Source organism: Gasterosteus aculeatus, chromosome 14 (assembly GCF_964276395.1).
Source record: "Gasterosteus aculeatus chromosome 14, fGasAcu3.hap1.1, whole genome shotgun sequence".
Classification (NCBI taxonomy): domain Eukaryota; kingdom Metazoa; phylum Chordata; class Actinopteri; order Perciformes; family Gasterosteidae; genus Gasterosteus; species Gasterosteus aculeatus.
Genome location: NC_135702.1, coordinates 16,748,321 through 16,762,585, shown reverse-complemented (window position 1 = coordinate 16,762,585; position 14,265 = coordinate 16,748,321). Strand labels below are relative to the sequence as shown.

Here is a 14,265-nt window from a genome sequence, read left to right as displayed (position 1 = left end):
TGAAATTGACACAGGAGCCTTTTGTCGGATACATTCATTGGTGTTGTCTTGTATGTACTGGTAATATGCAATGACTGGACTTATATGAACGCTCGGGATGCTCGTGGGAATAAACCTGTTGATACTGCAGGTTATCACTTTGATTAAAGGTGGAATAGCTCAGGCCAACAGGCAATATGAACAGAAGGTGGGACGGACCAGCTGTGGATCAGTTCCTCTCCTCTCCTCCACTGGATGCTCGGAGTCGGGTATCCTGAAGCGGAACATTCCAGCACGGCGTCGGCTCCCAGCAAAGCCGTTCCACTGGATGGGCGCTGGAGGAATTGGAGGTTCCTGCTCACCCCGGGCTCTGAGAGAGAGAGAGAGAGAAACCAAAACAAGGTTTACAGTCGTGGTAATGAGCCGCTCTTTAACAAAAGAATTGCAGCGATTCGTTCCCAGACGCAGGAGCCTCCGTGAGGTTCACCGCTGGGTGAAAAGAGTCTGCTCGAAGGCCAGCGCTCAGGTCCTGCTCCATTCATGTTAGACGGGATCGACTCCACAGCTCGGGAAAGTCAGTCAAGTTGTTCCACACCAAACTGGGAAAAAAAGGTCTTTGTGCACGGAGGGACAACTGTTACAAAGGTTGAAGGACAACATTTGTCTAATTAAATCCAATCCACAAACACTCTGAGGGACGCACGTGTGACCCCTGATCTTTTACTTAATACTGTAACGCAATCCCACAGCTACTTCTACGCAGCATCTGCTTTCTGCATTCTTACAGGACAGTGGATGTGACGCTGTCCGTGGTGCTGGATGGACAGACGCTTCTGAGGAGGGAGATTGGACGGCTGATAATACGCTACATGCACACAAGAAAGCTTACTGGGAGATTTCTGAACAGCTACGACTAATTTATTGCAGCTAATGGAGCCGGTCAACCGTTACTACGAAGAGCTGTCAGCTGTGTGAAGTGACTGGTCTGCTTGTACAAGACAACAAACAAGCACTTGGATGGATACACATGTGATGGCTGTCATGGTACCTCATTTATTATAAGGTTTTTTTTTTACATTTAAGCATGAATTGTTACGTTGCTGGTTATAATTTCAGTCATTTAAATAACATCAGTGTAGATAACATCAATGTAGAGCTCAATCTTATTGAAGTTATTTTGTCATACACAAACCCACTGGAGTCGGGGGATCATCCTGTGGGAACCTTTAATCACTGAACCAAATGTGATGTCAGTCCATCTAAAAGGTGTGTTTCATGCTGCCAAAGCAGCGGGAAACACAAGTATCCAACATGAGTAACTATATTATATAGTTGGAACAAAGGCTGCAAAAAGCAAAGTTATTTCACCTGATTTCTTCAGCCTAGCCAAGTTAATACAGTATATTAATACGGTTCATTCATCTCTTTTCTTTATCTTTCTGAACAGGTACTAGAAGAAACATTTGTCTTTTATCAGGCAACTGCATAATAAGCATATATGTTCAGTAGTAAAGGTCCGGCACGCGTTAGCATAAGCTAACGTTAGCGCCAACAATCAGCGTCCTTTTATCTCCACTTTCATAACTAAAACAGTATTTGGCTGGAAAGGTAATGAGCTAACGCTTACTTTAACAGGCACTGGATTCAGGCCTTGTATAAATAAATTGTATAAATGTATAAATGTAAGGTACAAAATACTGTATGTAAAACCCTTAGATTGTCTAAGGGTTTATTTAAATGATTATTTTCTACCAACTCCTTATTTATTTTCGTTTTTATTTGTTAATAGATTAATTGTGATGTTAATCTTATACTAAATGTGTTTGTAGTCAATTCCAACAATCAAAGTGCCATGAATTTCACACTGCTATTTCCTTATGAAGGGAGTGTTTCCTGCAGCACTGGTGGTTAATCTGTGTGATTTAACATAATCCATCAGATGTAAAGCTTCACGACCTCTGGATTCTGAAACAAAAGAGGCAAAAGAAGAACAGCAAACAAGACACTGAGCAGAAAAGTGAGCAGTGAACACGAGGAGACAAAAGTAGGAGAAAAGGCGCCGCGCAGCAGATGGTTTGATCGTCCTCTTTGTTATCAGGGAGTAAAGAGCGAGGAGATAATCACCGGACAACAGACGGACTCCTCTGATGTTTTCACGCCACCAAAGGAGGCGTCATGAGGACACACACTCTGTTACCAACACACTCACTGCACATGCAGATTCATATTCATATTCAGCATCGTGTCCTTCTTCACTGTTGGAATAATGGTGAATTCTCCATTATTCCAAACCCAATTCCTTGCTTTTTAAATGCAGACAGGAATGTTGTGTTACTCTTTTATTGCATCGTACCTGTTGTTTGTGTCTTTGTTTTAGGGTTTCACTTTACCAGCAATGTGAAGATTGTGAAGATTTCTTGGTGAGCTTTGCATGGTTTGGCTTTAAATCGGAGGCTGGTGACATGACCGAAGGTCCGTAAATGACTCCGTGTGAAGCCTCGTCGGTGTCACACTCACGCTGACCCTCAGCGGACGCCTTTGCTCTTTATAATACTTCATAACGCATGAGATCATAAGGCGATTAAGTAGAGGAATAATGTTGTATCGACATTTGTATTTAATCTACACACGACTAACAAAATCTCTTTTCACGTAACACGTAACAAAGAATTAATCATATATGTGTGACTGCAAATATAAATAATGTTCTCTTAATTATCTAAATAAAAGAACATTTCTGCATGTTCAAATAAAGAGCTTTTATTAATAATAAAATAAAACGGGAAGAAAAGCTTGAATTTCCCCTTTTCTGCTTCACATTTGGACTTGATAGTCCCAGCAAATTCATTTTAACACGTAGGCAGTTTAATAGAATATATATATATATACATATATATATTATATATATATATATATATATATATATATATATATATATATATATATATATATATATATATATATATATATATATATCCACGCTCCCACTTGTTTGGTAAGTTGGAGAATTAAGATCCAGTTTTTCCTGCCAGGATGTTCGACCTGGTCTGAAGGCATCAGGTTCTCCTCCTCACTCATTGAGCCTCATGACGGCGTTTCAACGAGTACATGAGACGCTGGTTTAGTGCTGCAGTGGGAAGTAAGAACAGAAACCAGTCCGTCCATTGAGGGTTAAATGCTCTACTTTTGCTGTCCACTTGTGTCTTTTTGGAAAGCGTCATTTGTTCCTCATGTTTGTCTCCGTCTCACTCGTCTTTTCCTCAAACGTCATCTTTCTTTTCCTTCCTACCGTCTTTGTATTTGTAATTTGCCGCCACCTCTCTGGTCTGTCGTATATGTAAACCGTCCTGCCCGGAACGCAACTACTCGATTGGTCGAGTAGTGTCACGCGGGACGGTTTAACTCGACTGGTCTGTGCTTTAAGCCACTACCGTGAAGACGGATGGGACGGCTTCTGGGTCCGGATCCACCAGTTAGTGACCTCTGCCTTAGAGGTTTCATGTCCATCCAAGACCTTGAGGAGGTCCAAATAATTCTGGTCAACAGATGCTAAACCAGATGAGGACACCAGAGCTTTAAGTCTCATCTCTTCGGCCTTTATCGAGAGGGACAAATGCGACGGAGCAGAAAGTAGGACAGGGAGGTATTTATCGCACAAAGGAATCAAATGTTTTCATCTGATTATCTCTCACTCCTCATGGCTCCATCTGATAAAAACTTAAGTCACAAGTAATAAAGCCTTTCATGGAGATACAGTCGTTGAAAGTGATCCATCTGCTGCATTAAAACTGCACACGAGAGGTAACCGAGCTAAAGCTGCAACCACAGGGAGCTTTTACATTTCAGACATTTAAAGGTTTAAAAGATCCTCTGAAGCTCGCTGAAAGAAGCAAAACTACAACGTCGGGTTGAATCCTCTTGTTAAGTCCGGAACATGTTTAGCGCCACACTGCGGCGTTTGTTGTATTTTCTTGATCCTTTTTGATTATTTTATATACAATACATTCAATTTTAAAATCTGAATCATTTTAACAAATTCATTAATTAATTTGGTCATTTGCTGCCACATGGTTTAGAAAACATTTTGTTCAACCCAATCATTTATTGTATTGTTTGTAAAATGTGAGAATTAATGTATTCTACTGAATGTTTTTTATCTTGATTTACTCAGTTATCTATTCATTCGTTAGTGTAACTTCTTTGTTGTTTCTTATTGCAAATCTTTAACTCATCTCTTTTACTTTGACATTGCAAAATAAAATGTATTTTGCACACTTATGCAACAGCCGGTTGGGGTATGAACGTCTCTACTTGTCCCCTCTGAGTCGTCCCGTGTCTCAGGGCGGATAGGAGCCGCTTTTTTGAAAAATGGACCCGGAAATGCAAAGTTGTAAATGCTAAGTGCATGCGATTATCCTGCAGTCGGAATGCAAAGTACATGTGATTATCCTGCTGAAGGTGGGCACTCCGGCCCCCCGCTGGGACGGAGCGCAGGAACACTCCACGAGCTCCATTCAAAGGGCCGTTTAACCACTAAAGGAGACAAACTTGAAGTAGGCGGTGTATGTTCTCGTTTAATCGTCCGGTGTGGAGTGTATGAAGCGTGTCCCTGGAGGCGAGTACCTTGAATATATCAGTAAGTACAGTAAAATGAGTTGTCAGGGGTTTGCAGAACCACCCTGTTGGATCGGTTACCTGGCAGAACTCGGAGCTCGGCGTCCGTCCCCGTCCGGGTGCTGCCCGGGTTGTCGGCCAGGCAGCGGTACGTGGCTGAGTCTGGCGGCTGGACGCGGCTGACCTGCAGGGAGCCGGACGGCAGCACGGCCAGGCGGGACTCCTGCTCAAAGGTCAACGGCAGGTCCTCCCGGTTCTTCTGCCAGCGGATGACGGGCGTCGGGTCCCCGGAGACCTCGCAGCGCAGCAGGGCCGTATCGCCGAGGTATGAGGAAACGGACTCGGTGGGCACGACCACCTTGAGCGGACCTGGGGAGAGTCCGGGGAAAATGGACGATTGAGAGAATTAGAAACAGTCCAATGGAATAAACTACTAACTGTACTACGCTGCACTGAACTCATATTGAACCTGACTGTAATGTTGTGCACTGCACTGAAATGAACAAAGCAACTAAGGCCAGACAGGGGTCAGGGTCAAAGGTCACAATAACTACTGCTGTCATGGTTGGTTCTGTTGTTATGGATGCTGTTAGTAGGGTTCGTCTTTGTGTCGTCCGTGTCACTAAGGACACATCAGCAGCAGGGGGGGATGAAGGTTTTCCAGGGCGACATGTGGAAGAGAATTATACGGACAGGAATGAAACAGGAAAGGGAGGCGAGGCCCAACGGGTGTGGATGTGACAGAGAGAGTTAGACATTGAACAACAGGAGGACAGATGAAAGTCAGACAACAAAGCAGAGAGACGGGGACAGGGTGGACCGGCAGGGACCAGCCCGCTGTGCTTAGGACACACGCCGTTTCCTGTCGGATGACATTGACCTCAGCAACAAGCAGCCTGCAGCCACACGAGCGCACTCTGGTACCAGCAGGGGGGCCTCTGGGTAGATTGACTACACTCTCAGGAATTCAATGAAGAGAAGCTTATCTAAAGGGGTTAGTATTTAAGTGTTAAATACATTCTGCTGTACTCGCCTCCTGAGGCCCGTGAAAGCATTGAGACCAAAAGCCCAAACGTCCACGGATAACATCGTTTGAGAAAGGATTCGTCTGGGACGGATTTCTTTTCTGGGAGGTCTCCGCTCCATCAAAGGGAACATAATCAATACTTGGTAAATTGTATCCATGAAAAAACAAGAGTTTATCAGTCCCTCTGGCACTCATGTGCAGCAACGGCAACTACCCTCCAGAGGGTCACTCGTGGTGCCACATGGGATGGAATATTTCATGATTCCATTATTGCCTTAATCTCCAGGTCACAGTGGCTCATATGACACAGCAGTAACGCAACATGTTACTGTACTAAGGTGAATTTAACTAATACAATGTGACCGCAACTCAACTAGCTGAACTGTAACGTTGTGCAACAACTGCTGCTTAACAGTACTTCCATCAACATCGGGACTGTTAGCGCTGTTCTTAGTACTACTCCAAGTACTGTTTTTAGAATCTACCAGCGACAAAGCAGGAAGTCAGTAGACTGCAGGAAGACCCGCCTCTCGCTTCTTTTGATTGGCGGCGTCAGTCAAGTTTCGCTGTGAATGTCGCTGAAAGGTTTAAAATACTTAAATATTAAAATATTTAATTTATATATTTGTATTAACTTTGCTGTGCTACTTTTTTTTTTACTTGATAGGTCTATAAGGAAATAAACAGATGAATTTGTTCTTTCTGCCTGTCAACGGATTAAATGGTACAACATGTACATGTATGTGCTTTAGAAGTATCAGTAGGCACATTTCTTTACTGCAGTTATCTTTGTGTCTCCAAATCCTTAATATGTGTCACGAGGACACACACCAGCTTTCTGGCTTAAAGCAGCTCCCGTTTCTTCTGCTTCACCTCGACACACAAATCCGCAAACGCAATTCTGACACAAACACTGACTTTCTGTTCTGTTCTGTTCTAATCAGCCAGACTGTCAGGTCGCTGCAATTAACCCCCGCCGGACGCAGGTTTGTGCGTGCGGGACATCACACCGATATGAGGGGACAAGAACGCTGTTCTGAATTTAATTTCACTGTCTTATATAAGTTCTGCTGCTGTCTGTTCCTCTGTGGATCTCCCTGCCGCCTGCAGACACACACACACGCACACACACTCACGCACACACGCACACACACACGCACACACACACACTGTTGTTTTTGTCACTTGCAGGGGACTTGTATTACTGGAGGCCTCCTCCTATGCAAATATACCGGCCACATGTAATTCTAAAGACCTGAAACAACTGTGTTACGTTTCAATGTCTACCTGAAAAAACCTTTACCTTATTATAACGACTGTAGATTGTGGGCCCGTGCTGTATGTTACTGTGAGTCCTGCTACGATAAAACAAATACTTTTCTGTCAGACTTTTTTCTGTACAGCATCAGACAACTAAGAATCCTGAAATGCTTTTACAGGATTCATCTGACTAAACGTGATGCTGCCCTGCGCATCCTCAAGGGACGTCACGCGATCTGAGCCTTCGCTGACGGGAGGAGAACCCGGGAGGACTTTATGTAGGTTGGAGAGTGTCTGCTTTATTAATGCTCAAAGTGTCAAAGTGACGTTGTGTGATCTGACTTCATGTTCCATGAATATAGAAGAGTGTGAACAGCCACATGAATCCAGTTTGGAGCAGAGATCTTCAGTCAGAGTGGAAATTCTGATCACACAGAATGAAAAAAAAACAGATGAAGAAGAGCAGCAAAGAGGAAGAGAAATGGGTCAAACCATGGGGATAGGAGGAGGAGGAGGAGGAGATGAATGAAGAAAGAAAAGAAGAGATGATGAGAATAACAAATAGAAGAAACATTTACCCTGAACTCAACAGTTCTTCACCTCTGAACAGACAAAATAAAACCTCTTTGATATCTTCAAATCTGAAGAACTGGAACATATAATTACATGCAGATCACAGCAAACGGGCCGCGGCGCAGAGGAGGGCTTTAAAGATGCTCTGACTCTGAAGCGTCGCCTTGAGAACAAATGTTATGCTTCCACGGGTCGGACCCCAATCCCCCCGGCGCCGTTCATTTGGGATTTGTCTCGATACCGTAAGAGTCTAATGCTGATTGGACGGACATGCCGCAGAGCTTTAAACCAAGCTAAGTCTTTAAAGGAGCTACTTTTAGCTTCGGTTGGTTCACATTAAACAGAAATATTCATGTTTTTGGACATTGAGAGGTAAACTGGTAGTAGTACTATATACTATATAGTACTTGTAAGTATATACTTAATATATACTATAAGTATTTATTAATACATCGAACTTCTAAAACCTGTACTAGTACTGATCATTCATTAATACATGTAACTTCAAATAGCCTGTACTTTCACAGTTTGGGTTTATTTCCTGTTTTACTTTTGTAGACTTCCTGTCCTGTCGTCCCCTGTGATTGTCTGCTGTGTCTCTGATTGTTTCCACCTGTGTCCAACCACCTGCACCTCCCCAGTGTATGTTGTCAACTCTGCGTTTGAGTCCTGCCTCTGCCTACCCGTTCGTGACAGTACTAGTAGTACTGACCATTAATTAATACATCTAACTTAAATAACCTTTCCTCTGTCCTTGTCCTTCTGCACCTCTCTGCTGCATTTGACACAATCAACCACCAGATCCGTGTCTCCTCCCTTCAGAAACTTGGTGTCTCAGGCTCTGCTCTCTCCCTTCTCTCGTCCTACCTCGACGGCCGCACCTACCGGGTAACCTGGAGAGGATCTGTGTCGGAACCTTGTCCTCTTACTACTGGAGTTCCTCAGGGTTCCATCCTGGGTCCCCTCCTCTTCTCGCTCTACACCAACTCTCTCTGCGCTGTCATTCACTCGCAAGGCTTCTCCTACCACAGCTATGCCGATGACACACAACTAATTCTCTCCTTCCCTCACTCTGATCTCTGCCTGTCTGACTGACGTCTCTCAGTGGATCCGCCCACCATCTGAAAATCAACCCCGACAAGACTGAACTACTTCTCTTTCTAGGAAAAGATTCTTCAACAGAGGACTTGACGGTTAACTTTGGCGACTCCGTGCTAACGTCCACTTTAACCGCTAGGAACCTCGGCGTGACACTCGAAAGGCGACTCTCCCTGACTCCCAACATCACTGCGACAACACGATCCTGTAGATGCACGCTCTACAACATCAGGAGAATACATCCTCTTCTCACTCAGAAGGAGGTACTGATTCAGGCTCTTGTCATCTCCCTCCTGGACTACTGCAACTCTCTCCTGCAGGTCTCCTGCTACCACCATTCCACCTCTGCAGCTCATCCAGAATGCAGCAGCTCCACTGGTCTTTAACCTTCCTAAGTTCTCCCTCACTCCTCCACTCCTCCGCTCTCTTCACTGGTACCGGTGGCTCATCCAGTTCAGAACACTGGTGCTCACGTACCATGCTGTGAATGGATCCAGCTTCCATCCAGGACCTGGTCCAACCCGACATCCCGACCCGCACTCTCCGCTCTGCATGTGATAAACTGCTTGTTCCTCCTCACTGAGAGCAAAACACTCGACTAGATCTCCACTCTTTGCTGTCCTGCTCCTAAATGGTGGAAGGAGGTCTCTGAAGACATCAGGACCACAGAGAGCCTTCACATCTTCAGACTAAAGACACACCTCTTCAGACTCTACCTCCACTAACACACTAACTAACTGTAGCACTTACATTATTATTTAAGCACTTCTAATCTTATCTATGACAAGTTGTAAATCAGTCCTTTTGTTTCTTGTTCCTCTAAGTTTGTATCCTAAATGCACTTATTGTAAGTCGCTTTGGATTAAAGCCTCAGCTGAATGATGTGTACTGTAATAACCTGCACTAGTACTGACCATTCATTATAATGTCTAACTTTGAAAACCCGTAATAGCAATAACCATTCAATAATCTTGTGGGGCAGCATATTGTTCAAATTGTCATTGATAAAACACTTGTTTTACGGTCATAGTATGAATGAATGAAGGGAATGTGACAGTGCTGAATTAAAGGTCTATCTTTTCAGCTGCATGCCCACTTCCTCCCTTATCTTTTTTATTATCGCTTTGAGCTCAGTGTTCAGTCTGCGTCTTATTTCCATGCCTCTCTTTTCTTTATCTGCAGGCTTTGTATTCCTCTTCGTTCTCTCTCTCTCTGCTCATCCTTCAGTAGTCTCTCACTCACTCGCTCTGCTTCTCTTTCCTTATTCTTCCTGTATCTTCTCTTGTCAGTCTGACGTTCTCTCTCTCTCTCTTCCCTCCCTCCCTCCCTCCCTCCCTCTCTCTCTCTCCTCCCTCCCTCCCTCCCTCCCTCCCTCCCTCCCTCTCTCTCTCTCTAGCCATCAATCAGAGTGTTTCTAATTGATTCCCAGTGTACAGTTATATCTGAACACACACAGGCTGCTAATTACATTTTTAAGCTTCTGCTGTTAATTGCCGTTTTGCTTTGCAATGTGTGCGTGGTGTTTGTGTGTGTGTCCGTGTGTGTGCGTGTGAATGCTTAGCGGGGCGTGATAGAGACTAGCAGAAAATATGCTAACAGCGCTACCAACGACAACAATTCTGATAGAGCTAACGGCTGCCCCTGGAGGGGGAACCGGTGGGCAGACGTTGCGGTGTACCGTTGTGCGTTACGGGTGCTGTGCAGTGAGGTGGAGCACACACAGACAATCACGGGATGGGTGGTGAGTGAAGTGCTGTAGGATGTAGCTCGGCCGTGGAGTAACTACCCAAACCATCGCCCTCTTAGGGTTAGGTCATGGTGGAATGTGTGAACGACACACACACACACACACACACACATTCTCTTGCAACTCTGTGAGCTTTAAGAAGGTAGGGAGGTTAGGAAGGAAGTCCGGAGTCCAGCTCCAAAGAGCTGAGTGAGCTAAAGAGACGACCAGGCAACACACACACTGTGACAAAGATTGTATAAGTGTGTGTGTGTGTGTGTGTGTGTGTGTGTGTGTGTGTGTGTGTGTAGGTATATGTGCATGTGCTTATGTGTGTTATTCAGTCTGAGAAGAAATCAGCACGTCGGTTCTATGATCCAACCAAACACAACTGAGTGATTGTGAAAGACAAACTCTGACCTCACATTTGTTCTGCAGCTTTTCTCCATCAACAAGTCAGAATAATCGATCACAACGTTTGTCATTTAAAACATCTGAACATTAAACATTTTTACTTGTGTGTCTATGTACTAGAGAGGACTACTTTTTGACAACAGTAATTCGGTAGTGGTATTGTTCATTAATAGTCTATTATTAGGTGCTACTTTTACATGCGTCTCAGGTTTGTTTTCACTCCTTACACATTTTCCTCTCACAAATTAAATATCAATCTGAAAATCCCTTAAACTCAAGCTTTTATGTTGTTCCCCAGTGTAGACGGCGCACACAGTTGGTGATGCACTTAAGCCTCTTTGCCTCTCTCTGTATTAATGTCTTCCATAAACACTATTGATCCCACACTCCACTTACTAAATTACATTACAGGCAAATGACTTTACTTATATTAAGTTAATATAGATAGTAAAATGACTGGTGGGAGCTGAGTAATATTAAATGTGTGTCTCTGTGTGCGTGTGTGTGGTGCCATGGTAAGGGCTAAGGACAGGTCAAGGTGTTATGGAAACATTCATTCAAAGATGGTAATCTCCTGTCCTTCTCCCCGCCTGTCCTCTTCTTATGAGACCATTTTACGAAAAAACACATACTATGAAAACCAACGGCCGAAGTGGTCGTGAAACTCCGATGTCACCAAATGGTTTTAATCGGTTTTGAAGCTTTGAGGTCAGCATTTTGGCTTTCACCATCTAGATTTGGACCTTGACCATAAACTTTTTTTTTCATAGACTTCCATACATTTAGACTCAAACAAATGCTGGTTTAAGGAACCTATGCAATCACTTTACAGAACCGGGAGTTGCCAAATGGTGTCCAGTGATTGGACCTTGGGTCAAGATTGAAGGCAACTGTGGTAGCAAACTGTCCAGATAAGCAGAGGTCTTTAAGTTGAGCCGTGTGGGACACCACAGTTTATTACTATTTAAAGAGTAGCTAAGTTCTGAAAGTTATCGTTGAATCAGTCAATAGATTTGTATGTACTGTGAACCATTTTTGGTGTGTTACACGGCTGCAACTTACCGGCCACAGTGACCCTGGCGGTCCGGCTAACGATGCTGCCCAGCCCGTCTAGTGTGGCGAGACACTGGTATTCGCCTTCATCGGGTCGGTGGTGCCGCGAGTGCACAACATTCTCCACACGCAGCGATCCGTTAGCCATCTGCTGCCGGCGCTCGTCCACCACCGTGCTCAGCAGCACGCCGTCCTTGCGCCATGTGATGGCGGGAGGTCCCGCCGTCGAGTCGGACTGTGCCTGGCAGTCGAGCTGCAGCACGCCGCCTCTCACCGTCACCGTGTCCTGAGGCTCCAGGCTGAAGGTGAAGTCCACGAAGCCTCCGAGACTAGGCGAGGAGGAGGAAGGGGAGGAAGATGAGAAGACGTCTGAGGCTAAGAGAGGAGACGAGAGGAAGAGGGGTTAGATGGAGGCACAGAAAAATCTAAAACAAGAGTTATTGCTGCAGATACGCTACATTACACTATTATGACAAAATAGCTGCAAACAAGCACTGGTTCATAACAGAGATGTGCCATAAACAACAATAAATTAAAATAAATGAATCTGTAAGTCCGAGGCGAAGACATTTCTTTTCCCGAGTGGAATAAAAACCGATCGATACATCTGGGCAAAGCAAACCCCACTTCCTGCCTCAGGCTTTATATGAAAATAAAACGGCTATAGTTAATACTTAATGAAACAATTGATGAAATGACCACGTGTAATAGAAAAAGTAGTCCACCTCTACAGCACCGAACAACAAGCACACACTGTTAGCTACCAACTATCGCAACTAGCAACAAGTGGCGTTCAACTATCAGATGCTGAATGAAATGTACACTTTAAATACCTATTTGTTTGCATGGACGGGAATATTACAAAACTCTCAATCAAGCAGTTTTCCATGGGATCGGACCCACATCTGGGGCCAGGTGTGGAATCATATCCATAACCCATAATGGCTTTCTCTGCACAATAATCAGCGGGTCAGCGTTTTAGCAGCAGCACATGTTGTGTTTATATTCTTCTGCTTATTCATTTATTCATGTTTGGGGCTGATTTATTTATTCATATCTGTAATTAGTTTTGTCGGATGTCTCTTCACAGCAAATAGCATGTTTGAGTTTAACTTCCGACCTGTAGGGCTTTGCAGTGTGAGATAACCAGTCTCTTCCGACGCTATCAAACTGCTGCATTCTTTACTCTTTATATTCCATATTTGGTGCAGTCTTGTGACAGAGGCAGCCGCCGGCAGCCTCTTCTCTCGTCTTTGATGCTGAGAAAGTCTTTCATCCTGATCAGAGAAGCAGTTTGTTTTGGTCAAAGCCACAGTTTTGCATCCGCATGCTTCCTGGAAGGTCTGAACCGATGCTGAGAACTAATTGGCGTCGCAACACAAAGTTGACTTTGGCGAAATGGGCAAAATAGGCTCTTTTTAGTTTAGGATTCTATTAAGTTGCTGTTAAACCTTTACCATTTAAGTGTGTCCTGGAGAAAAACAGAAGGATTAAGAATACAACTCTGGATTTTGGGGTAACTGGGGCCTGAACAAAACAAATTCCGTTCAACGTAAAAGCGGTTCATCCTCCGTTGTTGCTCTAATAAGGATAAAACACATTGAGTGAATAAGAGCCCGTATCGATAAGCACAGCAGGACTTTAGATAAACAGTATCTTAGATGGATAATTAAAGGGATCATTTATTACCCGATTATTGCTTGTCTAGAACAAGGTTTAGATTTTACAGCTGAGGACACGTCCCGAATGTCCTCAGCTCCCTCCCTTTCCTTCCTTACCTACAGACTGCCTTTTACATACCTTCCAATGTTCCCTTCCTAACCTCCTTACCTTGTTCACCTCTTCCCTTCCTCCCTTTCCTTGGCACCATCCCCACTCCCTTTGCCCACCTTCCTTCCGTCTCTCTCGCTTTCTTTTTCCTTGACGGTTTCCTTCCTATTGATTCCCCTTCAGCAGTCCTCCCCCTCTCTCTCTATCAGTAAATCACCATCTTGACAGCTCTATCTGTACTCACCCCCACTGGTCCCACACACACACACACACACACACACACACACACACACACACACACAGTCAGTTCATCAATGTGTCCTTGTCCTCGTCCTGCAGTTTGATGCCATCACTCTCTGTCTGCTCTGCCTCCGTCTTCACTCGCTCCTCACTGCGTCTTGGTCCTTGTGTCTTCATATCTTATATGTAAAATTTAACTGGCTTAAACAGAATTGACTCTTAATGGACCATCGTTGACTGAATGAACATTGTGGTTTTTTGGCGAAAAGTTAAAACTAAGGGTTGAGAGCATAAACTTGTGTTTTTAATGTTTACTGAGGGAACAAATCAAGTGGAAGTGGGGTCAATTTGTCATAGACTTCTACAGAACGTTCGCTGGCCAGGGGAGAGAATGCGTCAGAGACACTTCTGCATTGGTTTCACCTCGTAGGAAGTTGCCGCCAGGGTCAAATCCCTTAACGTTGACTTGATTTCATACTTGACACAAACAGTGGTCTCTTTGGTGAAATGT

General features: G+C 44.3%; 1 protein-coding gene across 1 annotated transcript in view; it reads right to left on the bottom strand.

Annotated features, from left to right (window-relative positions):
- The window catches only part of dcc (DCC netrin 1 receptor), a gene marked incomplete in the record, with an annotated part of 177,412 nt that overhangs the window by 117,521 nt on the left and 45,626 nt on the right, over positions 1 to 14,265 (bottom strand). Inside the window, 3 exon segments of the mRNA XM_078088380.1 lie at positions 199 to 349; positions 4,675 to 4,962; positions 11,754 to 12,119. Of these exon segments, the coding sequence (XP_077944506.1) occupies positions 199 to 349; positions 4,675 to 4,962; positions 11,754 to 12,119 (805 nt within the window).